This window comes from Culex pipiens, chromosome 3 (assembly GCF_016801865.2).
Source record: "Culex pipiens pallens isolate TS chromosome 3, TS_CPP_V2, whole genome shotgun sequence".
NCBI lineage: Eukaryota > Metazoa > Arthropoda > Insecta > Diptera > Culicidae > Culex > Culex pipiens.
In genome coordinates, this window is record NC_068939.1 from 185,553,972 (window position 1) to 185,580,787 (window position 26,816).

Consider the following 26,816-nt stretch of genomic DNA (forward strand, 5'->3'; position numbering starts at 1 on the left):
AGTAGTTTAAATTATATTTTTTTGTTGTGATTGTGATTGAAAATATAAAAAAATTCTAAGACTTTGAATGTTTAAGAATTGAAAAAAGATTAGTTTTTTAATATCTTGATTTTTTTTAATTTTGAAAACTTGTAACTTTTAAATTATTTTTAAATATTAATAAAATGCATTAAAAATTAAAAAAAAAAACATAAATTAATTAATTTCTCGGTCTGCAAATTACGACTGACGATCGAGAAAATCTCATGATCTCGACTCTATTATCCGAAATTTAAATTATATTTTTTTTGTGATCCGATTTTCCGAAGTGAAATTTACCAAGGCCTTCGGAAAATCAAATTTGGACTTCAAAGACTTCGAAAATTTAAGAATTGAAAAAAGATTTTTTTGCAATTCCGTCGTGAAACTACTTACTTTTCCTGTCATTCTTAAACGACGAAATGGCCTACTTTTCTGTACCAAAAATAACAGAATCGAATAGCAACACTTTTCAAAATAAATGCTGAAAAGTTCTTCTTTTCAGCACTGAAATGGGTGCTGAAAAGTTGAACTTTTCAGCACTTGTTTCGAAAAGTAACACTTTTCAACATTTTTTTGATTTAAACGATTTATTGACAAAATACATGAAAATTTGACTTAAAATTTCACTCAATGGGTATTTTTCGGAATTGCAAAAAATGTTGCATGGAACTTGTTGCAAAACTTGATTTTTTCAGCACTCTTCGTATTTATCCAACTCGGTGAACCTCGTTGGATAAATGTACGACTCGTGCTGAAAAAATCCTCTTTTTGCAACTTGTTGCATAAACTACTATTTTAATACCTAGATTTTTTATTTTGAGTTTTAAAAACTTGTAAAATGTTAACGGTCTAAAACAAATCAATTTTCGAATGATTTTTAAATTTTAATAAAATGTATTAAAAATTTAAAAAAATATAAATTAAAAATAGTAGGTTATGCAACAAGCCGCAAAAAAAAAAAAAAAAAAAAACAGCACGAGTTGTACATTTATCCAACGAGGTTTACCGGGTAGGATAAATACGACGAGTGCTGAAAAAATCAAGTTTTGCAAAGAGTTGCATAAACAATTTTTTTTCTTTGCAACTCCGAAAAACGCTTCATGAATGAAATTTTGTGACAAACATTCATGTGTTTAGTAAATTCACCGTTCAAAACAAAAGAAATATTGAAAAATGTTACTTTTCGATACGAGTAGAACTTTTCAGCACTGGTATTGTAAGGTTAAATAAGCCCTTTTGAAATGTTAGTCTTGATTTTAATTTTTTTTAATATTGTTTTCGAAAAGATCGGAAAATTTCACGAATGTTTCATATTTTAACATTGAAAATCGAACCATTAGAAAATGGTGGGTTGTTTGGGTGAGACTTAAAAAACATCAATTTTCCTGTTTTTAAACCTTTGCATGGCAATATCTCAGCAACTTAAGGTCGTATCAATAAAGTTCAAAAAAGTAAAATATAGAGAATTTTCTCAGCCTTTCAAAAAAATTTTTTTCCAAAAGTGGGCAAACATGTGCACTAATTTTAAAAAATTAAAAACTGCGACTATTTAAAAAAAAAGTTACCTAAAAATGGCTTTAAATTCAACACGGTGCACTTTATCAAAATTTCACTAAAGTACTTTTTGATTTCAAATTTGATTTTACATCGAAAAATGATGTTGAAAATTTTTTGTGACCAATATTTCGATTTTTTTAAAAAAATCTGTATTGATTCAAAAATTCATAACTCGGTCAAAGATTTTTTGCACATTCTTGAAATTTCTGAAAAGTTGGCATTTGATGTCGCCTAAAGCATATAAAAAAACACTAGTGTTTTATGCAAATCAAGTGTTAGTGACAAAAAGTTAAATTAAAAATTACCAATTTTTTTACAGTGTATCATTTTTATTAGTGTAGTCCTTATCCATAGCTTTGCTGAAGACACCAAATCGATCTAAAAATTCCGTCAAAAGATACAGATTTTTGAATTTTCATACATCATTTTTGTATGGACAGCTGCCAAATTTGAATGGAAAATTTCAAACAAATGATGCAAAATGGCTTCTTTGGGCATACTAAAAGCACCATAATAGTTTCAGCCGGATTAAAAAATACAAAAACAAAAAAAAGATCGATTTCGTAGAGAACTGCTCAATGTTAATTTTTTAAAGGGTTAAAATGGATGTAAATAAACATTTTTACAATGCTGTTAATCGTTGAAATCAACGGCGTTTATATCATCGATGTCGTTGATCGTTGATTTAAACGTAATCGTAATCGCAGCCATCGTTGATTTAATCGTTAACGTCAACGGAGTCGTTGATTTAAACGGCGTTGATCAACGCGTTGATTATTGATAATCATCGCGTTGATCAACGGCGTTCTTTTATAGTTTTCTAGAGTTTTTTGAGGAAAGAACGATTTTTTCATAAATGTATTGATTGGGAAACATTCTTAAATAGATTTTACATGGTTGTTCGGGGATCCGGGTGTACCAAGAGGACCGAAGTGACCGGATTTTAAACGTAATTTAAGCCCTAGCTAATTGCTGGTCACTTCCATCTCCACTTTGGTTCCCTAGTCCTTCCAGGATTTTTCTTATATAAATGACACCGAGGATGGACAATTGGGAACCGAGATATGGTCGGATTAACACCGGAATAATTGTTCCGGCCGGTTCAGTAAGAGTCTCGCGAGGCTAAATAACGACAGAATTTGTTTTTCTATGATACAATACTATATTGACACCCATGTTCCAGAACCCAGATTGAGATCGGCCAAGATGTCAAACTTCATGACAGACCGGAGTAGCTTCCTGCTAGTATTCAAAGAGTAAACAAAATATTTATGACCTACTGCGATCGGGTTTCGGCACCACACGGAAGATTTATCCACAGGTAAAAGTGTCTATTTGATATGCTAAACTGCCTTAACTAAATCGTTCTCAGTCTCAGATGGTAAGGGAAATTCTCGTATGTTTGGCAGGTCAAGCACTCGCTCCTAACTCCATCCAATTTGCTGATTTTCACTATTTAAACAACTTATTTTGCACAACTTTTGATAGAAACTTGCTTGCTCACTTCTTATTGAGCTATTTATCACTCGATTTCAATTTAATGAGCTGTAATCGAATGTCAAAGTGCTGATGTGACAACATTAGAGGCACGCTGGAATTAGATGCGGTTCCCCTAGTCCCAGGTGTCCCCTACAAGCTGCAGGTCGAAGCGAGTTGATATCTGGATGAAACACTTTTTTATTTGAGTTTGAAAATTAACCAATTGGGATGCTTCCCCTGCATTTTGTTGCATTTTTTAAGCCCTTTCAGATGCATTTTGAGTTTTTTGAAATTAAATTGATTTTTCGCTAAGTTATAGCATTTTTAAGATTTTTGCCGTTTTTGAACCTTCAAACTTTGTGTCCCGATTTGCCCCACTTCCCGTTGACCTAAAGTGCTCATATTTTTGGCAAGATGCTAGTTTTATATGTATAAACAATCCCTGAAAATTTCAGGCAGAATGTTAGTAAATTTATCTGTTTTTCTTTAAAACCATTACGAGAGGTATATTTAAATAGTATAATTTTAGTTAATAAAATATACAGTAAGAATAAAATGACTTAAGAAGAAGTATCGAGTGTCACAAACATTTAAATTCGTTCCAGATTCATCCCGGAAGACTACATTCAGTGTTTGGTCGAGTTCCGACCCAAATTCCTGTTTGTCGTTCCTTCGCTGATGCTCTTCCTGGCCACGCACCCAAAGGTCACGCCCGATCACTTGTCCAGCGTGGACAGTATTCTGGTCGGGGCCGCCGCAGCCTCCCTTCAGCTGCAGGAAAAATTCCGCCAAAAATGTGGCCGCGACGTGGACATTGCCCAGGGCTACGGCATGACGGAGAGTTCACCGGTTACGCTGTGTACGACCTACAAGTACGACCAGTCGAAGGTTGGCACGTGCGGTAAGCTGTATCCGAATACACAGGCGAAGATTGTTTCGCTGACGGACGGGTCGAATCAGGGACCGCACCAGACGGGGGAGTTGTACGTCCGGGGACCGCAGATTATGAAGGGATATTTGAAGAACGAGAAGGCCACGCGGGAGACGGTGGATGAGGATGGTTGGCTGCACACGGGCGATGTGGCGTATTACGATCAGGACGGATTTTTCTTCATCGTTGACCGGACCAAAGAGCTGATCAAGGTCAAAGGAAACCAGGTACGTGTTCCGTCAGGTTGGCATTTATTGTTCAACGCGCATGTACAGCTAAGTCTAAATGTTTACGGGGTTTGTTTCAGTAAAATACTTACAGCAGGTTCTCTCATACAATTTTTCTTTGCGTTTGTCTCAGTGTCCGGATTAGCTGCAGCGGTTCTAAATCTAAGTAACATTAAGAGCACTACATCTACTGTGTGTGTGTGTGTATTTGTATATTTGTTTGTGTGTTTTCTACTGATCCATTGGTTCTACGCTCGACTCGTCCACGTCCATCGCGTTATCGTCGGGTTTGACCGCTTCCGGCACGTCGGCGGCCATCGGCACGACCGCATCCACCGGACTTTGAATTGTGTCTTCTTCGTCGGTGGCCATCACGTTTTCTGGAACCACCACCGCAGTCTCCATTTCAACTCCGACAGCAGGTTCTTCGATCGATTCCTTCACCGTCGGTTCGGTTTCCACTGGGGTAGGTTCCGGTTCCACCACCGGTGCTGCACTTGGCGCGACCTCTGGCGTCGGAACCACTTCGCTGACCGGTTCGCAAGGAATTGGTAGCTCCTTCTCTGGCTCCGGAAGAGTCTCAACGGTGGGAACCGGCTCCTCTGGTGCCACTCGTTCAGCAGATTCGGGTTCGGCCGGCGTTAAGCTATCCACGCTGCTGCTGGTCGTCGTCGTCGTCGTCGAGACAGTTGGTTCCGATTCAACGCTGGCGGCGCTGCTTCCACCGGAATCCGTCGTCGATCCCGAGCTGACATCGTCCTTTTCCGCCTCAACCAACGAATCGGCCACAATGGTGGAGGTTTGCGGTGCTTCTTCAACGGCGGGTTCAACCACTGCGGGTTCGTCAGATAGTTTGGCCAGCTTCGGTGCTGGTTGTCCATCGTCAGCGGGATCGCTGGTGGCTTCAACTTTGGATTCGACACTGGCGGAACCGTCCGGTAGATCCTTGTCGTGAGATTCCTCGACAGGTGAAGGATCGTTAGTGGAATCGGTTTCGGTTGGGACCACCAATGGTTGTACCTCCGGGACTGGCAAATCTTCAGCAGTCGACGGTTCTTCAATGGGTTGTGGGACCAGTGGCTCCGAAGGTTCATTGAGCTCTTCTGCTGGCTTAGGGTCTTCCTTTGGGATGTCTGCTTCGGGATGGCCGTCCTCAGCTGAGGGATTCACCGCAACTGGTTCATCTGGAAAGATTCAAATTTAAAATTTACGTCATCTAAGGCCTGCTCTACTCTGATTTTCACATTAACCTGTATGCAAATTTTGTTTTTTAATAGATTTTTTTAGTAAATGAGAATTTTTAGAATTTTAATGCTTTGCAATTTTAGAATTCCTGAATCCAATTTTAATTGATTGTACTCCAGAACATTCTAATTTACAAATTTAAGCATTGTAGAATTAAACAATTACAAAGTGTTGATATCATAGAAACTTTTTAGGATTCTAAGTTCTAAGATTTCCAAAAAAGTCGAAACCGTGAAGAGATAGAAATTTGTTGTCAAAAAAAGTTTTTCGGTATTCGGAGAGAAGTCGGGCCACTTTTCTGATTTTGTGTGAGTAGAAGGAGAAGCACCCTCTTTTAATTTCCGATTTATTTTAGATTGTAGGTATTTCAAAGCTTTTGAGTGATTGAGGATTTTTTGAACTGATTTTTATTCTATTTTTTTTTGCATTTTAGAGGGTTTTTAAAAGTTGATAATTTTATAATTAGCGTAATTTTAAATTTTATTATCTATGAGTTTGTAGAATTTTTGAATGATGTAATTTAGAATTCGAGGATTTTTTTAATTTCATATTTTTATCACTACTAAACACAGTTTAGACTTGAATATCCGAAGGCTTTAAAAAAATTTCACTCCGGATAATCGAATCAAGAAAAACAATTATTTTTATCCGTTGTCTTATTTTTATTCTTGAACATAAGTATGATCCCTAAACTACGCTAGAGTGATTTATGATATGTTCGTTTGAAGAGCCGGTGCGGAACTGAGTGCCGCACTCGTCAGTGCTAGTTTTGGTTCAATCGAACGTCATTTCGTGCTTGCCATTTCATTAGGGCACATAACTATTTTAAACAAGAGTGTGTCCCTTTCACACCTAATGTAAACTGTCATTTGAGTGAAAGGAATACACAATTGTTTACAAAAGTTATGTGCCCCTTTGAAATGTTAGGCTCCATTTGTTAGTGTGCGTGGAACTCGCATGAAAATACGAGTGCGGCACTAGAGCTTCAGTTCCATTATGGCGGCAAAACTCGTTCGGAACTAGAGCAAATTTCTTCAAAAAAAAAAACGTTACTTAATCCACCTTTAGGTGGTTGGTTGGTGCCTTCCTCTCATTTATAGAGTGATTCCAACCCCCCTAAAGTGTCCACATGGTTAATGGATTTTCCCTAACGTGATCGCAGCACCTAACAGGTGGTCCTTATAAAAAAACGTTACTTAATCCACCTTTAGGTGGTTGGTGCCTTCCTTGCATTCATAAAAGTGAATACCCTACACAGCCTCAAAAAAGTGTAAAAATAACACTTATTTTTATCAAAATATCTGAGATCCGGCCTAAAAAAAGTGTATATAAAAGTACACTAAAGTACTTATAACTTTTGATAGGGTTGTCAGATCCTCAATCTCTTGGGCTTATTGGAAAGGTCTTTTTATTACCTATCCAACGATGGATCGCATGATAGATCCGGACAGCTTTTTCATCAAAATATTTGAGATCCGGCCTCAAAAAAGTGTATAAATAACACTTAAGTGCTCATAACTTTTGATGGGGTTGTCAGATCTTCAATCTTTTGAATGCGTTGGAAAGGTCTTTCAAATACCTTTCTACCTATCTTCTTTCTTACAAAAACCACCCTTTTTACAATCTTCGAAAGTTAAGCTAAAATTGTTTTTTTAGCATAACTTTTGAAGTATTTCACTAAACTTCATAATATTAACTAGGGTCTTGAAGGACCCTAAGACGGATCGAATGAGACCAAAACGGTCCAAATCGGTCCAACCAGTCCGGAGATAATCGTGTGCATATTTTTCGGTGCACGGACTCACATCCAGACACACGCACAGACATTTGTTCAGAATTTGATTCTGAGTCGATAGGTATACGTGAAGGTGAGTCTACGAGGTCGAATAAAGAAGTTCATTTTTCGAGTGATTTTATAGCCTTTCCTCATTGAGGTGAGGAAGGCAAAAAGTGATGAGTAAAAAAAACAGACTACCTATTTATTTATTTATTTTTTTATGATACATGATACAAACATTTTGTCAAGATTATACAGACACCGCTTTTGAGGAAAATAGCATCCCTCTACACAGCTTTTTTGTGGCTATCAGACCCGACCATTTGAGGTTATGTGAATTCAGACCATTTTTTAAACTGCTTGTAATTTTAGATAGGTAAATCAGATCTTGAAAGTTCTTAATCCACAGGAAAGGTCATTTCAGAACCTTTCTAAAAATATATAATATGGCAGGTTTCCATGCAAAACCCACCCTTTTTTGCAAATTGTGAAATTTATATGCAGCAGTTTTTTTAAGCATAACTTTTGATGTGCTTTACTAAATCTTATAAATTTTAATAGGGACTTATGGGACCCCAAGACGAATCGAATGAGGCCAAAACGGTCCGAATCGGTTCAGTCAGTGACGAGATATTTCAGTGACATTAATTTGGTATACATGTCTACATACAGCCAAACACAACGACATTTGCTCAGCTGGTGATTCTGAGTTGATATGTATAAATGATGGTAGGTCTAGGAGGTCTAATTAAAAAGTTTATTTTTCGAGTGATGTTATAGCCTTTCCTCAGTAAGGTGAGGAAGGCCAAACCATTCGACAGCTCTGAGTGTGGCACTCAGTGCGAAACTAGCCCTCAATCGAACGTATTTTTAGAATTTTTAAATCAAATACCAATATGAAGGTGACGAAATGTTGAAAAAATGCATTTTTTTAATTAATAGGCAATACACTATTCAAATTTAAGTAAAATTGGGTCACAGCACAGATCTCGAATTTGATGTTAAAAACAAGAAAATGAAAACAAAGAAAAAATATCGTTTTTCGATTATCTGAAGACCTAAACAAACCTTCGGATAATCGAGTCTATACTGTATTTTAAGTTTTAATGGAGATATAAAAAATCAAACGTTACCTATTTTTCGAAAAAAAAAATCAAGCTTTAAAATTTTAGAATTTTAAGGTATTTTGCTAAATTTGTTTTAAGGAATTTTAAAGCATTTTTCAAATTCTAGGTATTTGGCAGTTAAAATTTGTTTTTTTAGAATTTTTAATGCTTAAATTTCAGAATTTTTAATTAAATATTTTGGGTTTGGGGTATTAATTCCTAATTTTTAAACGAGCAAAATTAAGTTAGTTTTAAATGTTCTAAATTTGGGAAGTTTTGATCACCAGATTTCTGAGTTAACTCTCGGTGAAAAGCATAATTTCCTTAAATTTTGTTTTGTAGGTCCAATTTAGGAACTAGCCCCAATATATAGACAATCATCTTTTTTTATTTTCTGATTTATTTTTTATAAGCAGAAATAGAAATTTATATTTTTTGTTTTATACATTATTGAATTCTAATATAAATTTTTGAATGTTTTGCGTCACGTGAGTTTATATTTTTCTTTAATTTTTCAAGATTTATAGAATTTTATATTTTTCAATTGTAATTAAATATTTTTTGATGTTTTGAAATAAAAAAAAATATAAAAAGTTTTATTATTGGAATGGATTTTCTATTTTTTTATAGGCTAAAATTTTTAATTTTTTGGATTTAAATTTTGGAAAGTTTTATAATTCGCAATTCGCAATTTTCAGTGTAAGAACGGGCCTTGACCGATCTTTTGCACCAGGTTCCCGATGAACACGCACTGCCCTTACACCTACCTTGCTCTGAGTCAGTACGAGCAACACCCTAGAACACGCTTTGAGTGTTCGTGCCAGGCATTCGCACCTGTTCCGGTTACGCATTTGAACTCGTTCCGGAGGTTTTTTAATTGTAAATTTATTATAACTTTTTTTTGTTTTTGTGAATTTTGTTTTCAGAATTTAAGAAGACGACAATTCCTGAATTTTCAGGTTGTTACGTTTTCATCCTATTTTGAATGTTATTTAATTTTTTTTTAAATTTTGTGTTTAAACCTTTTTTAAAATGTCTTTATTTTTAAATTTTCATGTTTTTCAGCAGTTTGAATATCAGTAAGTAAGTTGAAAGTAATATTTTATGCTTCTCAGTTCAAAAATTTTTAACTCCAATTTTTTACACTCGCGATTTTCGCAATTCGCAATTCGCAATTTTCAGTGTAAGAACGGGCCTTGACCGATCTTATGCACTAGGTTCCCGACGAACACGCACTGCCCTTACACCTACATCTCACCCTTGCTCTGAGTCAGTACGAGCAGCACGCTAGAACACGCTTTGAGTGTTCGTGCCAGGCATGCACACCTTCTTTTCCGGTTACGCATTTTAACTCGGCCGGGGGTGGTACATTACGTAGGGTTTGATGTAAGTATAAGCGCCTAAACATTTATAGTGTGCCTATCAACTTTCATTAAAGCAAAAACTGTTTTATTTTTAGTTTCAATTCAAAAACTTATTGTTATTTACTGTGTATTGTTTTCTCCTGAAATCTTCCCTATTGTTGAGTCTGTTTATCTGTTGCTATTTCTTTTGTCGCGGTGTTTTGTTACAATTTTTGGTCCTAAGCATGTTATAAAAGTTTACCAAAAATACAATAGTAATATTTGTGTTAATCCTTTAACCATTCCATAAATTGAGTAAGGGCTCAAACCTCACTTGTTTGAAAAAAAGGGTGAAGATTGAAAACAATAGACAGTAAAAGAGAATTTATTTTATAAAAATCAAGTATCAATAGTAAGAGAATGATGAGCGTATTTAGAAGAATAAAAATGAGAAGCTAGACGTATTAGATGTAAAATTAGACAATAGTTAATAAATAGAGATACAAAACAAGCTTAGATTATAGTAATGATAATTTATAGGACAGATAAAGAATTATTCAAATAAATAAATTCGCAATAAAATCAAAAAAGATTAGGCGAATGATAAATAGACTTGATATTACTAGTACATTAAGGAAAAGTATATTTTTAAGTAAAAATAAACAAAACAAAGTTTGTTACAGCAGTATCAATTGATAGAAAAGAGTGGAAAAGCTTTGAGAGATAAGAGAATCAAAAGTTAGTAAAATTAAAATCAAATATTGGATATTAAATAGAAGAATCAGTGAAGAATTGGGAATCAGAAGAGCAAAATAAAAATAGGAGATAGGTGGTAGCTGAGAATGAAGAGAAGAGAAACCCCGTTGTGCGATGTTTCAGGTACATCCACAGCAGTTGACTCAACATACTGCGAATCAAAACAATACCGTCTACAATCACAAATTACTTCCCTTTCCCACATTGTCGCGCCCCTTTCTTTTAGCCGTCTCGACTCTGACCCGCGGTGGTCAAAGGTTTACGATCCGTTTCCACAGGCCACCAGCTAGGTCATCATGAAAACCAAGCCAACGTGGAGGTAAGAAAATAGGACACTCGCAAGGAACCAGAGCTATACTGTTCTGATCAAGATAATTCGGATGATCTAACAGAACTACGGATGTAGTTAGTTACGCTCCTTCCAGGATGTTCCTTACGTGGACGTCAACCGAAGAGCACGCAACAAGGTCAGTGCCATTGCATGCTCTTAGGTATCAATCCTTGGCCTGCAATTTTTTACACTCGCGATTTTTAAAGAATATTTCAAATGTTTGAATTGAAGAATGTAAATTCTCAGTTTCGTTTGGATAAATTTCAGATTTTTAATATACACTTCTAAGCAATTTTTAAATTGCGGAATTAAAAAAAAGTTTAATATGAAATCTTTTGAACTCACCGCCTGGTCCTTCCTTGCTTTCCTCCTCTTTGTCCGCGGCAACCGGTTCTGCCGCCGGCGTCGCCGCTACCTCATCAACAGCCTCTTTGGAGACTTCTGGTTCTTCCGTCACCGCGACCACGCCCCTCGCTGGCTCCTCTTCCGAAACCGGTGACGGCTCAGCCGGTTCCGCAGTCACCACCGGTGCTGCCGTCGCCGCTGCCGGAACAATTTCACCGCCCGCATCAATGCCGAACGCTTCGTTGTCCATCTCAATGTCCACGTTGACCTCGAGATCCCCGTTGACGATCGAGTCCAGCGAGTCGCCGTTCTCGCTTTCCGAGCGCCGTCTTCCGGGTTCCTGCGTGCTGACCACTGAAAAATCGGATGCTAATTTATTGTTTTTTTTTTTTTTGCTTTTTCAGGTATCTCCGACCGAGTTGGAAAACTTGATTCTGGAGTTGCCGGGGGTTGCGGACGTTGCCGTGGCCGGAATTGCCGACGAGGCAGCCGGGGAAGTTCCGCGGGCTTACATTGTGTTGAAAAAGGGCGCCGAGCTCAGCGAGAGTGCTGTCGTCGGTCACGTAAAGGACCGGGTGGTCAAGTACAAACAGCTGGCCGGAGGGGTCAAGTTCGTGAAGGAGATTCCCCGCAATGCAGCCGGAAAAGTGCTCCGGCACCAGCTGCATTTGCTGGGAGCTCAGTTGGACGATTGATTCTTTGTTTAATGTTTGTTTTAAGGGGGGCTTTAGTTAATCGGTACTTAAGGATAGTTTGTAGCGTCAAATAAAGTGTTCTAGAGAAAGTAATCCGGAATGTGTTTTGAACTTACCCAAAATATTCTTCTCGACGGCCCGCATGTACTTGTCGATTCTGGTGTACTGTTTGCGGGGCTCAGTCAACAGCTCACAGATTCGCTGAACCGTGAACGGAGCCGAGTTGAACGCGTCCAACCGGTCCAGCAGGATCCGTTTCATCCGCTCGTAGTTGAACGGGTCCACATTCGGACACTGCGGAAGATCTGCAACCGGAAGTGATTAGACTCCAACAAAAGCAAAACAAAACCCCAACCCACTACTTACCGGCAATGCTCGGCGTGTTGTCGTGAAAGTCCGTTATGACGTGGACCAGCTTCTCCCGGAAGAGGTGCTTGACGATGGCCCACCGGTAAACCGTGTCCCCGGTGCGGGCCACGAAGCCCAGGTAATCGTCCAGCTCGCGCGGAATCTCCTTCTGCTTTAGCTTCGTGAACCGCTCGAGCAGCTGCAGCACTTCCTCTGGGTTCTCCATGCTCTGGCGGGGGCTAGTGAGCAACTCGGAAATGGCCGAACTCGGAACGAACGCGGAAAAAATGACAAATTCAACAGGAATATTTCTCTCACAAAAGGAAGCCAACAATCAAAACCACCGCTGCAGCCTTCAAAAATGACGGCGTTCTGTGGGCAAGGCTGTTGGATTCCAAGGTTGGCGGTTGGTTGGACCTTGTCAGTGTGATTATCAAACCAAAGCCAAAATATATTTAAACAATTTTAGGAAAAAATGTGGGAATGCTATTCTTATTCTATGTCCATTAAAAACATCTTAAAATTGCATTTTAACCACGATTTTAACTAACAAAAATAATTAAAATTGCAACATTCACTTTCTTTCCAACCTTTGAATTATGATCTGGATTTAGTCGGACTAAATCATTTGACAAAACTCTCCAAACTTACAAACTGACACAAGTTTGTCGGAGTGCAAATGCCGCCCGAATCATACACGCTCAGCTCAAAAAGCGTTCTTGAGTAATTTTTACTCACACCATAACTACAGTGAAAATCGCACTTTCCTGGAGGTAAATATTTTTTACAAATGTTATCAGTTCGAATCCCGGGGAAATGGGAGATAGGTAAATATAAATAAAAACGGATTGAGATTGCACATTCAGAATAGCTCACATTTGATCAAGAGCGAGTGCAGAAATTGTCTGATCCGGGTGAATTTAGGGACGTCATCCTCAATAAAAGCCTAGAAATAGTAAAATTGGGTCCTAAAATGAAGCTTAGATTGCTGATATTATGGTTTACAGCGATAAAGCTTATTTTTCTGAGTACAATGACCCTTTGTACAACCACAAAGAGTTTGAAATGGATTTTAAAATCAATTTTGAAAAATTAATCTCGCGGTCCTTGACAGAAAAGCTCCTTCTTGACAGCTCGTTCCAAGGGGACCGTAGTTGATCCATTGAAAAAATGTACCCAATTAAACATCACTGTTCGTAAAATGTATCAACAAGTAGTGACTGATTTTTAAAGATTGATGCATTTCAGAATCAAGATTTTATTGTTTTTTCAAAAATAAACCAGAGCGACCAATAAGAGTGTCAGTAAGTGAACCAGATCTAGATACAGTCCAGACTCGATTAACTGAATCCTCGATTATGGTACTTTGGATAATCGAATCATGGAAAATGTGTTATTTAATCTATATTTTTTTATATATATTTTTTTTAATTCAATGTCTACGACCCCATTTTAGTCAAATTTAAATGATTGATTTTCTATTAAATTTTAAAATTCTAAATAAAAAAATCCACTCTACAGCATCGCCTTGGCGTTCTCGATTGCGAATACGTCTCGAAAAATGCCACTGAGACCGTCTGGAATCGAACCAAGTCCAATTGGGGTGAGAGGCAACCACACTTACCACTAAACAACTGGTCCAGACAAAAAAATCTAAAATTGTAAAATTCTAAAATTCTAAAATTCTAAAATTCTAAAATTCTAAAATTCTAAAGTTTTAAAATTCTCTTGAACAAATAAATATTTATTGTTTTTTAGTAACGACAAAAGCACGAGCAGATAAACAATTCCAAATATTTAAAAATTTGACACTTCGTAAATCGGTCGAGAACCGATCTAAAAATGGCAATTGTTACAGCTGGCGCTTAGGACTTTTTGAGAACTAACGCGATATATCTGGAGTTTTTTTTTTGAAAAGGTCCAATAAACCAAATTTCCAGTTTTTGCTATTTGGGTGTTTTGAAACTGCATTGAGTCAGGGGTATTGAAAAACAATCAAAAAGCAAAAAAACTCCAGATATTTTCATTTAAACTTCAATATCAACTTAACAAATTGTGTTCTTGATGAAGTCATCCCACAGCACGGGTCGCCTGCTGGCGGAAAATGTCATTTTCTGACAGCCATCTTCAATCCAAAGGCAAAACAACAACAAAGAGAGGAGCTCTGTGTGTTTGCCTGGTGCAATCGCAGATAGAGGAAAGAAAAAAAACTAAACTAAAAGATTTTTTAAAACGCAATGAGTAAAAATGACTAAGCTCGTGCTGGTGGCTTTGGTGATCTTGCTGATAAAGGATGGATTCTCGGTCGGTGCGGCCAACGAGTGCCGCAAGTTAGATCCGTGCCGTTGTGAGTTTGACGACGGCCGCGGCTACGATCTGGGCCAGGTCGTCGAGAAAAATTACAACTATCTGGAGACGGTCGATCCGGCCACGGGGGACCATTATCTGTTTCATCCGTGTGCGGATGTGCGGTACTTGCCGCAGAACGCGACGGCCGATAATGAGTGCGCCCGGGGAGACGGCTATGCGGTGAGTTTTTTTTGCTTTTTAGTTTGAATTGATAAGCGGAGAATGATTTTTAATAATATTCCACATCAGCTGTGTCGTTACAACAATGGCACCTTCGCCAAGCTGGGCACGGTCAGGGACAGCAGCTTCTCTTCTTCCGAGAACGATCACCAGTATCTAGTCTTCAAAGTAAATACTACGTAAGTCGGATATTTTTAGATTTATTTTGTGCATTTATTCAACCAAATTTGCCTTGTAGGGTTACCTCCTTTCAGTTGATCTGCACGCCACACTCAGATAAGTCATACATTTTCATCCAGAGTCAATTGCAGGCGCAAGATTCGACCAACGAAACGGTACTTAAACAATTATTTTCCCAATCTATTAAGCTTTTAAAGTTGCGCCTAAATTTCCAGAATCTGCTTCTCTTCTCCCCGTACGCGTGCCCCGTCACAATCGAGGAAATCTCCCACTCCGGCGTTGGCAAGGTCCTCCTGATCTTGCTGTTTGTCGGCTCCTTTACTTACTTTGCCATCGGATCGATCGTCCGGTTCATGTACCTTGGCGCGCGAGGTATCGAAGTGATCCCGAACCTGGGCTTTTGGAAGGACTTGCCCGGGCTGGTGCGGGACGGGGCTCGATTCTTGCAGAACGGTTGCCGTGTCGAGCGAGCGGCGCCCGACCCGGATTCGTACGATGCGATCTAATAAAAAAAAAATAACAGAATCTTCAGCGAGCAAGTCAAAACCTAGTACGTTTAGATAGATATTGTAAGGGCGGTTTTCGTAACAAATAAATAATAAAAACGTGTGTTTTCACTGTGAACGTTGTTGGTAAAAATTGCTTTACGTTTTGACTGATTTATGGGTAAAATAAAAATGAATGTGTCGAAACAAGGAGAACATTACTAGAAAGAATTTGCCATGGTGTCGATTTCTGTTAAATTTTTTTATTATGATTTCCTTTTATGAGCAAAACATCAAATTTGCAATCAAAAAGTACTTTTTTGCAATTCCGTCGTGAAACTACTTACTTTTCCTGTCATACTTGAACGATGAAAAAGCCTACTTTTCTGTACCAAAAATAACAGAATCGAATAGAAAAACTTTTCAAAATCAATGCTGAAAAGTTGCACTTTTCAGCACTGAAATGGATGCTGAAAAGTTGAACTTTTCAGCACTTGTTTTGAAAAGTAATACTTTTCAACATTATTTTGTTTTAAACGGTTAATTGACAAAATACATGAGCATTTGACTTATAATTCCACTCAAAGGGTGTGTTTAGGGATTGCAAAAAATGTTGTATGGAACTCGTTGCAAAAATTGATTTTTTCAGCACTTGTCATATTTATCCAACTCGGTGAACCTCGTTGGATAAATGTATGACTCGTGCTGAAAAAATCTTCTTTTTGCAACTTGTTGCATAAACTACTATAGTGAAATTTTGATAAAGTGCACCGTTTTCAAGTTAAAGCTATTTTTAGGTAACTTTTTTTGAAAATAGTCTCAGTTTTTATTTTTTAAAAATTAATACCCATGTTTGCCCAGTTTTGAAAAAAAAAAATATTTTTGAAGCTGAGAAAATTGTCAACATTTTGGTTTTTTGAACTTTTTGATACGACCCTTAGTTGCTGATATATTGACATGCAAAGGTTGAAAAACAGATAAATTCATGTTTTCTAAGTCTCACTCAAACAACCCACTATTTTCTAATGTCGATGTCTCAGGGTCCGATTTTGAATGTTAAAATATGAAACATTTGGAAATTTTTCGATCATTTCGAAAAAATATTTTCAAAAATTTTAAATCGCGACTAACATTTCAAATTGTCCAAACATTCAATATTACGCCTTTTTAAAATGTTAGTCTTGTTTTAAAAATTTTGAAAATATTTTTTTTAGAAGATTGGAAAATTTTACGAATGTTTCATATTTTAACATTGTAAATCGGACCATTAGTTGCTGAGATACCGACATAGAAAATGGTGGGTTGTTTGAGTGAGACTTAGAAAACATCAATTTTCCTATTTTTTAAACCTTTGCATGGCAATATCTCAGCAACTAAGGGTCGTATCAACAAAGTTCAAAAAAGCAAAATATAGACAATTTTCTCAGCTTCAAAAATATTTTTTTTCAAGAGTGGGCAAACATGTCTGGAGTTTTTTTTTTGAAAAGGTCCAATCTGGGTGTTGAATAGAGAGAATGCGTTACGTGATTTTCGAATGATCCCACTTTGTTTACATCTACAAAGTAGGAGGATGTTCAAGCACAAGCATGACTTTTTCTTACTGGTAAATAAACTGTTTTATAATCAGTAGTATGTGTTTTATTTTTTCAAGTTTATGACATGTTTTGCTGAAAAATTGACGCGTTTCGATCGACGAAGAACTGCAGCGAGAGTGTAATTCTACGATGTCATCGATAAATTCCTTGTCTGATTTTGGAATCCTGCAGCTCTTCCTGATCCAGCAAAAAAACATGGCTAATTCTTGCGAAGCTGATCCAACAAACAGAATGGATTTTCACTAAACCAGGTTTTCAAACGGAATCAAATAATAAAGACAGCATCTGGATGGATACAATCGCATCGACTCCATAAACAACTTCCATTCATAATTACACAGAAAAAAAAAGTTGAATTTTGGAATGTTGAAAATTTGGTAGGTTGAATATTACCTCTTTATTTGTGTAATATTACATAAATAATGTGTAAAAATGTGAACCTGATGAATATTCATCAAAAACTGATGAATATTCATCATTTTCTGGGGTAAAATTTATCATTTATTTTGCCACAAAATCTGTCACCATTTCCTGATGAATATTACCATCATTTTTTTTCTGTGTATAAAAAAATACGATCTCGTCTTCAACTTTCTTAAGGTTTTTTGACTTCAACCCCAGATCCTCAAAAGCCACACATTTTTCATTCCTGCAAAAAAAAACTATTTTTTATGATTGATCACAATACTAGAGTGTAACAAAAATGACTTTTTGGCGGGCATTCAAGGGTTTGTTCCGGTGGGCATACTAAGCCCAAATCCAAAATTTGAGCTTGATTGTAACAGGAGCTGGCGCTCCGCCCTTCAGTTTTAAATGGGATTTAACCCATTGGCATTGGTGGCCAAAATGCCTCAAAAAGTGACATTTTTGAAAAAATCTTTTTTTACGGGTTAAATCCCATTTAAAATTGAAAGGCGGAGCGCCAGCTCCTGTTACGTCCAATCAAGCTCATATTTTGGATTTGGGCTTAGTATGCCCACCGGAACAAACCCTTGAATGCCCGCCAAAAAGTCATTTTTGTTACATCCTATCACAATACTCTCTACTTTTGGCGAACCGTAAATTGGTTCCACTTTGACAGTTCAAAATTGAGGCCGTTTTGCGAACCACTTTTCAGCGCCCAGGGTCCAATAAACCAAATATCCAGTTTTTGCTTTTTGGGTGTTTTTCAAACCGCCTTGAGTCAGGGGTATTAAAAAACACCCAAAAAGCAAAAACTGAAAATTTTCCATACGCTAACGGACTTTTACTGATTGACAACTTGACTGTTCCAACAAAGCAATAAACGCAAAATTAATTTTAAGTAAAATGCCAGCACAACTTTTTTTAAATGGAAATTACTGTATATATTACCTGTGAAGTTATTAATAATTATAGTTATGAAAAATATAAAGAGTCGACTCTCTGGTTGTCAATAACTAAGGGACCATCGAGACAGATAAAATAAGAATCCAAAAGCCGATTTGATTAGAATATCTAAGCAAAGCATGATCGTCATTTTGAGATCATTTTAACAAAAAGAAAGTTAAAATAAAAACAGATGGACCGTCAAAATAAAGAAAAGTTGGGACCTTTTCAAAAAAAAAAAAAAAAAAAAAACTCCAGATGTGCACTAATTTTAAAAAATGAAAAACTGCGACTATTTTCATTAAAGTTACATACCTAAAAATGTCTTTGACTTGAAAACGGTGCACTTTGTCAAAATTTTCCTAAAGTACTTTTTGTTTGCAAATTTGATTTTACATGTAAAAATGAAGTTGAAAAATGTTTGCGATCAATATTTCGATTTTTTTTGAAAAAAAAAGTATTAATTCAAAAATTCATAACTCGGTTAAAGATTTTTTGCACAACCTGGAAATTTCTGAAAAGTTGGCATTTTATGCCCCCTAAAACATATCAAAAAATAAAAAATAAATCTAAAATAGTGTTTTTTTTTGCAAATCAAGTTTAAGTGACAAAAAGTTAAATTAAAAATCACCATTTTTTTTATCGTGTATAAATTTTTTTTCAGTGTAGTCCTAATTCCTTCAAAAGATACCGATTTTTGAATTTTCATACACCATTTTTGTATGAAAAAGTATATGGACAAACTAATGATGCAAAATGGCTTCTTTGGGCATACCGAAAGCACCAAAAAAGTTTCAGCCGGATTAAAAAATACCAAAATTAAAATTAAAAAAAGACCGATTTCTTAGAGAACTGCTCCCTAATGTTCCATACTTTGAGTAGTTATTGTCTTACTCTCTCATAAGATCTGTTCAAAAACAATTTTTAGACTTGAGATGTTATTATTTTTCTTCTCGTTACCAATGCTCATCATTTTTTGATAGCCAAAATTAGATATTTCAACAGGACTTGTTATTGAAATGACCTCCATTTCATTATTCCCACCTACCCGGGTAGTCATTTGGCTCTCTCAACCTCTTTTAATCGCGCAGAGCTCGTTCGTTTGAATTTTACCGAAATTTCAATCGCTTGGCCCATGACTGCATTCAAAAGATTGCTGTCACCACACTTACCCACACAAGCAAGAAAGAGAGAGGGAGCAAAAGAGCATGTGTTGTCGTTTGACTGCCGTTTTACATTTACTCATTCGCTGATGCTCGTTCGTTCGTCTGACGGATCTCTCCGCTTACACGCTGAATTTAGTCAACTCATTTTATGTGTAGTTATGAGTTAACTTTACAGTCGTGTCGCCCGGCTGTTTGAGTGTTGAGCTCGGCATTCTCTCGGGTCAACTTCGTGTGTATCAACAGACGGTGGCATCCAAAAAGCGACAACGGTAGCTGACAAACTCCTTCAAATATCAGCAATTTCTGTTGGTAAAAGAGGCAAAATGGGGTTTTGCTGCAATTTTAAGTTGATAAAAGTGCCACCAACCGATTTCTCGTAATTTTTCAGAAGTACTTCTACCACAAACAGAGGCACTTGACAATATTTGAGCAAAAAAAATTACCGCAAAAGGGCTAAATATTAGGGTGGTCAAAAAAAAAAAAAAAAAAAATTATTTGATGGTTCAATTCTGAATATTTGCTCCCAAACAGTTTTTTTTGTGTTGTTTGGAAAGTTCGGGAAATAAAGCAGAATTTTTAAACATATGGACTTAAAGTGAAACATAAATAAAAACACCAAAGCTTCGTTACATCTCAAATACGTTTTAATGCATTGCACAGTGGTCCAGATCGCAAAATTAAGTGGAAAATGGATTTTCCGAAAAATGGTGACGTTTTGGAGCTTTGGTGTCTTCAGAAGAGTTGTTGCAACTGGAAAGGGGCAACTTTTGGTTTGGTTTAAAATTAGGGTGGTTCACGATTAGGGTGATTTTGAAAATCTAACTTTTCAGGGATATTTTTGGGAATTTTTTTGTCTTCTAGAAAGTTGATGGGCTTGCCAATCCAAGCAACTTTGTCGAAGACACCAAAATTTTATCTCGTAATCTACGCCTTCTATGACCAAATTTATAAAAAGCATCTGAGCAAACCTTCAAAAATCAGTTTTTTGAACGTGGCAATTCAGGGTTAACTTTTAGAGAAAAGTGATATTCGGAGCACTTTTAGAGCTCTACAAAACAAACATTTTCATTTTTTGACATGTCAATTTGGACTTAAGGGTCAAAAGTTACAGCCATTTTAAGGTAAAAAAGATGCAAATTTAAAACTTAAATATCTCAAAATGGCGCAAGCCAAATTTTAAGCACTAGGTTGCATTTGAAAGAAGAGATCTAGCACTACAAACGCTGAAAAAATCTCAGGGGTGTTTTTCTTTAAACTTGAGATATCTTCATTTGAAAAAGTCTAATTTTCAAGGGAAAACCATATGGGACCACCCTAACGAAATTCGAAAATTGTCCAAATATATGTTTTTCCATGTAATTTTGCCCGCTGAATCTGAATCTGCCCTCAGAATTGAGCCAAAATGTCAACAAATCGATTTTTGGTCATATTTTGGGTTTAAATGATAATTTTACATGGAAACCCAAAATATGACCAAAAATCGATTTGTTGACATTTTGGCTCAATTCTGAGGGCAGATTCAGATTCAGCGGGCAAAATTACATGGAAAAACATATATTTGGACAATTTTCGAATTTCGTTAGGGTGGTCCCATATGGTTTTCCCTTGAAAATTAGACTTTTTCAAATGAAGATATCTCAAGTTTAAAGAAAAACACCCCTGAGATTTTTTCAGCGTTTGTAGTGCTAGATCTCTTCTTTCAAATGCAACCTAGTGCTTAAAATTTGGCTTGCGCCATTTTGAGATATTTAAGTTTTAAATTTGCATCTTTTTTACCTTAAAATGGCTGTAACTTTTGACCCTTAAGTCCAAATTGACATGTCAAAAAATGAAAATGTTTGTTTTGTAGAGCTCTAAAAGTGCTCCGAATATCACTTTTCTCTAAAAGTTAACCCTGAATTGCCACGTTCAAAAAACTGATTTTTGAAGGTTTGCTCAGATGCTTTTTATAAATTTGGTCATAGAAGGCGTAGATTACGAGATAAAATTTTGGTGTCTTCGACAAAGTTGCTTGGATTGGCAAGCCCATCAACTTTCTAGAAGACAAAAAAATTCCCAAAAATATTCCTGAAAAGTTAGATTTTCAAAATCACCCTAATCGTGAACCACCCTAATTTTAAACCAATCCAAAAGTTGCCCCTTTCCATTTGCAACAACTCTTCTGAAGACACCAAAGCTCCAAAACGTCACCATTTTTCGGAAAATCCATTTTCCACTTAATTTTGCGATCTGGACCACTGTGCATTGTTTTCGGCCTATATGTACAAGTACAATCAATGCTTTGGATTTAGCTTTCTTTGTGACTAGAAATGGTACTGCTGCTGCTGCTGCATATATTTGTAATAGTTCAACTAATCGCTCTCCTCGGAATGTTTTCTCGTTTAAATGTGATTATAAGATTTATTATTTTTTCCTCGATTTTTTGTTGTTGCTTGTCCCTATCAAGAGCATCAACTTAAAATAATTTAGCTACGATCATTCAAACTTTAGACGTTTTGCCACTCTTAGCATCGTTAAATTAGTGTTAGTGTTTTTTTGTGTTTCTTTTGTGTTATTTCCAGTAATTTATATTTTTATCTTACAAACTAGTTCTTCTTTATATCGTATGGTTTGTTTTCTTAATCCTTTTGTTTTGTTTTGTTACATATGCACGCAGTTTGCTTTAATATTTGATTTTTCTCAGCATGGGTGTTGCAAACGCAATTTAATGTTTCTCCTTTTTTCACGCTCCATTTCGGTTTAATGTACAAGTTTTTTTTTTTGTATTTTCTCTATAGATACTACACTGTTTTTTTTGTTTCACTCCTCCTCACCGTGGCCCGGGGTAAAATATTTAAATTCTCGTTAGCGTCAACATTGTTTTTTGAGAGCGAATAAATTAGCGAGCTTTTAATATTAAATCGAACGTACAAAAATTCGCCGCGGTTAATTTATTCATTCTGCGCCATTTCTAGGTGAATTAAAATAAATAAATCGAAAAAATCGGTCGCGTTTCCGACCAATTTCGGAGAAAAGAACCGTGCGTTTTGGTCGGGTGCGGCCGATTAACGCTTCCACGAAAGATCGAAATAAAATATAAAAATAAAACCGCGTTTTTAGTGCGCTCTACTAAATTGATTCAATTATGCGTCCGTTTTGCGAGTGGGTGGCTAATGGAATTTTAACGGTTCATTGTTGCAGATTGCCCCCCGACAAAAAAGTAGTGACCCCCGTCCCTCACCGCGGACCATTTTAATTTGCACGACAAAAATAAAGATTTTCTCTTTTAGGAATCGAATGTCGTTCAATGCTCCTCCAGAGGGGACGTGGACAGTCAGCAGCTCGGGAAGGCCGAGGGTTGATCCTACATTAATTATGTCTGGTACTGCAGCATCGGCGCGGACAGGTTCGGGTGGTGCGAGCTGTTCATCCGCAGCGCGGACAGACTCTTGTTGTACCATTCGTCTTCGGCGGACATTCCTGGGGAGAGAGAAATTAGAAAGTGTTAGATTTCTGATATGTAGTTTATTTGAAATATATTTTGTGTGTGCATTGCCCGTCCTATTTTAAATATTTTAGCAGTTATTTTTTCTATTCCGAACTCAATTTCTCTCCTTTTGTTTGTTTCGATTTCATAGTTATAATTTTTATTTTTCTGTGGTATTTTTATCTGGAAATCAAACAAAGGTAGTTTTCATTGAAAGTGTTTCGTCATGTATAAAAAAATTAAACCATTTGCATTTAAGTTGGTAAAAATTGCATTAGGTCATAGACCATGACTAGCACTTATAGCCCTTGGTCAGACATGATACAATCTGAGTGCACTTTGACTTAATGTTTTGAATAGGCCTGATTTATTTTTATGTTTACTCTTTTAAAAAGTTAGATTCAATTTAATTTATTTGACAAAACACTTTTTGCCTTCCTCACCTTACTGAGGAAAGGCTATAAAATCACTCGAAAAATGAACTTCTTAATTTGACCTCGTAGACCCACCTTCACGTATACCTATCGACTCAGAATCAAATTCTGAGCAAATGTCTGTGTGTGTGTGTGTGTGTGTGTGTGTGTAGGGATGTGGGTCTGTGCACCAAAAAATATGCACTCGATTATCTCAGCACTGGCTTAACCGATTTGGACCGTTTTGGTCTCATTCGATTCGTCTTGGGGTCCCATAAGTCCCTATTGAAAATTATGAAGTTTAGTAAAGTACTTCAAAAGTTATGCTAAAAAAACGATTTTGGCGTATGTCCGGAAGATTGTAAAAAGGGTGGTTTTTGTAAGAAACCCTGTCATGTTATACATTTTCAGAAAGGTATTAAAAAGACCTTTCAAATGAGCCTAAAACATCAAGGATCTGACAATCCTATCAAAAGTTATTGACACTTAAGTGTTATTTATACACTTTTTGGAGGCCGGATCTCAGATATTTCAATGAAAATGATGTCCGGGTCCATCATGCGACCCATCGTTAGTTAGATAATCGAAAGACCTTTCAAATGAGCCTAAAACATCAAGGATCTGACAATCCTATCAAAAGTTATTAGCACTTAAGTGTTATTTATACACTTTTTGGAGGCCGGATCTCAGATATTTCAATGAAAATGATGTCCGGGTCCATCATGCGACCCATCGTTAGTTAGATAATCGAAAGACCTTTCAAATGAGCCTAAAACATCAAGGATCTGACAAACCTATCAAAAGTTATTGACACTTAAGTGTTATTTATACACTTTTTGGAGGCCGGATCTCAGATATTTCAATGACAATGATGTCCGGGTCCATCATGCGACCCATCGTTAGTTAGATAATCGAAAGACCTTTCAAATGAGCCTAAAACATCAAGGATCTGACAATCCTATCAAAAGTTATTGACACTTAAGTGTTATTTATACACTTTTTGGAGGCCGGATCTCAGATATTTCAATGAAAATGATGTCCGGGTCCATCATGCGACCCATCGTTAGTTAGATAATCGAAAGACCTTTCAAATGAGCCTAAAACATCAAGGATCTGACAATCCTATCAAAAGTTATTAGCACTTAAGTGTTATTTATACACTTTTTGGAGGCCGGATCTCAGATATTTCAATGAAAATGATGTCCGGGTCCATCATGCGACCCATCGTTAGTTAGATAATCGAAAGACCTTTCAAATGAGCCTAAAACATCAAGGATCTGACAAACCTATCAAAAGTTATTGACACTTAAGTGTTATTTATACACTTTTTGGAGGCCGGATCTCAGATATTTCAGTAAAAATGATGTCCGGGTCCATCATGCGACCCATCGTTAGTTAGATAATCGAAAGACCTTTCAAATGAGCCTAAAACATCAAGGATCTGACAATCCTATCAAAAGTTATTGGCACTTAAGTGTTATTTATACACTTTTTGGAGGCCGGATCTCAGATATTTCAGTAAAAATGATGTCCGGGTCTATCATGCGACCCATCGTTAGTTAGATAATCGAAATACCTTTCAAATGAGCCTAAAACATCAAGGATCTGACAACCCTATTAAAAGTTATTGGCACTTAAGTGTTATTTATACACTTTTTAGAGGTTTGATTTCAGATATTGTGATAAAAATATTGTCTGAATCTTCCATGCGAACTATCGTTGGATAGGTTTTTGCCTTCCTCACTGAGGTAAGGCTATAATCCTGCTCTAAAAATGAACTTTGTATAAAAACGTCGTAGACCCACCTTCATGTATACATATCGACTCAGAATCGAAAACTGAACAAATGTCTGTGTGTATGTGTGTGTGTATGTGTGTGTGTATGTGTGTGTGTATGTGTGTGTGTATGTATGTATGTGACCAACAAACTAGCTCATGTTTCTCGGCACTGGCTGAACCGATTTGACCCGAACCTGTTGCATTCGACTTGGTTTAGGGTCCCATAGATCGAGTTTTATACAGATTGAAGTTTCGATAAGTAGTTCAAAAGTTATGTATAAAAATGTGTTTTCACATATATCCGGATCTCACTTAAATGTATGTAAACTATGTCCGGATCCACCATCCGACCCATCGTTGGTTAGGTTATGAAAAGACCTTTCCAACGAGTCCAAAACATTGAAGATCTGGCAACCCTGTCTCGAGATATGGCCACTTAAGTGATATTGATGTACTTTTTGGAAGCCGAATCTCACTTAAATGTATGTAAACTATGTCCGGATCCACCATCCGACCCATCGTTGGTTAGGTTATTAAAAGACCTTTCCAACGAGTCCAAAACATTGAAGATCTGGCAACCCTGTCTCGAGATATGGCCACTTAAGTGATATTGATGTACTTTTTGAAAGCCGGATCTCACTTAAATGTATGTAAACTATGTCCGGATCCACCATCCGACCCATCGTTGGTTAGGTTATCAAAAGACCTTTCCAACGAGTCCAAAACATTGAAGATCTGGCAACCCTGTCTCGAGATATGGCCACTTAAGTGATATTGATGTACTTTTTGGAAGCCGAATCTCACTTAAATGTATGTAAACTATGTCCGGATCCACCATCCGACCCATCGTTGGTTAGGTTATCAAAAGACCTTTCCAACGAGTCCAAAACATTGAAGATCTGGCAACCCTGTCTCGAGATATGGCCACTTAAGTGATATTGATGTACTTTTTGAAAGCCGGATCTCACTTAAGTGTATGTAAACTATGTCCGAGTCCACCATCCGACCCATCGTTGGTTAGGTTATGAAAAGACCTTTCCAACGAGTCCAAAACATTGAAGATCTGGCAACCCTGTCTCGAGATATGGCCACTTAAGTGATATTGATGTACTTTTTGAAAGCCGGATCTCACTTAAATGTATGTAAACTATGTCCGGATCCACCATCCGACCCATCGTTGGTAAGGTTATCAAAAGACCTTTCCAACGAGTCCAAAACATTGAAGATCTGGCAACCCTGTCTCGAGATATGGCCACTTAAGTGATATTGATGTACTTTTTGAAAGCCGGATCTCACTTAAGTGTATGTAAACTATGTCCGAGTCCACCATCCGACCCATCGTTGGTTAGGTTATCAAAAGACCTTTCCAACGAGTCCAAAACATTGAAGATCTGGCAACCCTGTCTCGAGATATGGCCACTTAAGTGATATTGATGTACTTTTTGAAAGCCGGATCTCACTTAAATGTATGTAAACTATGTCCGGATCCACCATCCGACCCATCGTTGGTTAGGTTATCAAAAGACCTTTCCAACGAGTCCAAAACATTGAAGATCTGGCAACCCTGTCTCGAGATATGGCCACTTAAGTGATATTGATGTACTTTTTGAAAGCCGGATCTCACTTAAATGTATGTAAACTATGTCCGGATCCACCATCCGACCCATTGTTGGTTAGGTTATCAAAAGATCTTTC

General features: G+C 36.9%; 4 protein-coding genes across 5 annotated transcripts in view; 2 read left to right on the forward strand and 2 right to left on the reverse strand.

Annotated features, from left to right (window-relative positions):
- Positions 1-11,906, forward strand: part of LOC120426568 (probable 4-coumarate--CoA ligase 1) — a 33,186-nt gene extending 21,280 nt beyond the window's left edge. The window contains exons 6-7 of the mRNA XM_039591349.2: positions 3,663-4,215; positions 11,523-11,906. Of these exons, the coding sequence (XP_039447283.1) occupies positions 3,663-4,215; positions 11,523-11,813 (844 nt within the window). The 3' untranslated portion in view covers positions 11,814-11,906. The remainder of the gene's footprint in view (positions 1-3,662; positions 4,216-11,522) is intronic.
- LOC120426569 (serine/threonine-protein phosphatase 4 regulatory subunit 2) lies at positions 7,062-12,521 on the reverse strand. Of its 2 annotated transcripts, none has more exons than XM_039591350.2 (3): positions 12,180-12,521; positions 11,930-12,118; positions 7,062-11,487 (listed from the first exon to the last, which is right to left on the reverse strand). In XM_039591350.2, exons 1-3 carry the CDS (start codon positions 12,385-12,387, stop codon positions 11,069-11,071), a joined length of 816 nt encoding a protein of 271 aa, XP_039447284.1. In that variant the 5' UTR covers positions 12,388-12,521; the 3' UTR covers positions 7,062-11,068. The 2 variants fall into 2 exon arrangements, with proteins under 2 accessions (XP_039447284.1, XP_039447285.1); XM_039591351.2 differs by having other exon boundaries at positions 11,004-11,472; positions 12,180-12,516.
- Positions 12,522-14,324: 1,803 nt separating this feature from the next.
- On the forward strand, positions 14,325-15,564 carry LOC120426563 (uncharacterized). The gene is made up of 4 exons (XM_039591335.2): positions 14,325-14,690; positions 14,760-14,869; positions 14,929-15,025; positions 15,086-15,564. Exons 1-4 carry the CDS (start codon positions 14,409-14,411, stop codon positions 15,374-15,376), a joined length of 780 nt encoding a protein of 259 aa, XP_039447269.1. The 5' UTR covers positions 14,325-14,408; the 3' UTR covers positions 15,377-15,564.
- A 5,378-nt stretch (positions 15,565-20,942) lies between these two features.
- Positions 20,943-26,816, reverse strand: part of LOC120426582 (homeobox protein unc-42) — a 56,640-nt gene continuing 50,766 nt past the window's right edge. Inside the window, exon 6 of the mRNA XM_052710301.1 lies at positions 20,943-22,922. Coding sequence (XP_052566261.1) covers positions 22,816-22,922 — 107 coding nt within the window. The 3' untranslated portion in view covers positions 20,943-22,815. The remainder of the gene's footprint in view (positions 22,923-26,816) is intronic.

Bases quoted from the DNA above. Each gene is read 5' to 3' on its own strand.
- LOC120426569 (XM_039591350.2), bottom strand. From the start codon at position 12,387: ATGGAGAACCCAGAGGAAGTGCTGCAGCTGCTCGAGCGGTTCACGAAG. The intron at 12,119-12,179 runs GTAAGTAGTGGG...TTCCGGTTGCAG, and splicing joins CAACACGCCGAGCATTGCCG to ATCTTCCGCAGTGTCCGAAT. The intron at 11,488-11,929 runs GTAAGTTCAAAA...ACAATAAATTAG, and splicing joins CGTCGAGAAGAATATTTTGG to CATCCGATTTTTCAGTGGTC.
- LOC120426563 (XM_039591335.2), top strand. From the start codon at position 14,409: ATGACTAAGCTCGTGCTGGTGGCTTTGGTGATCTTGCTGATAAAGGAT. The intron at 14,870-14,928 runs GTAAGTCGGATA...TTTGCCTTGTAG, and splicing joins GTCTTCAAAGTAAATACTAC to GGTTACCTCCTTTCAGTTGA. The intron at 15,026-15,085 runs GTACTTAAACAA...CTAAATTTCCAG, and splicing joins AAGATTCGACCAACGAAACG to AATCTGCTTCTCTTCTCCCC.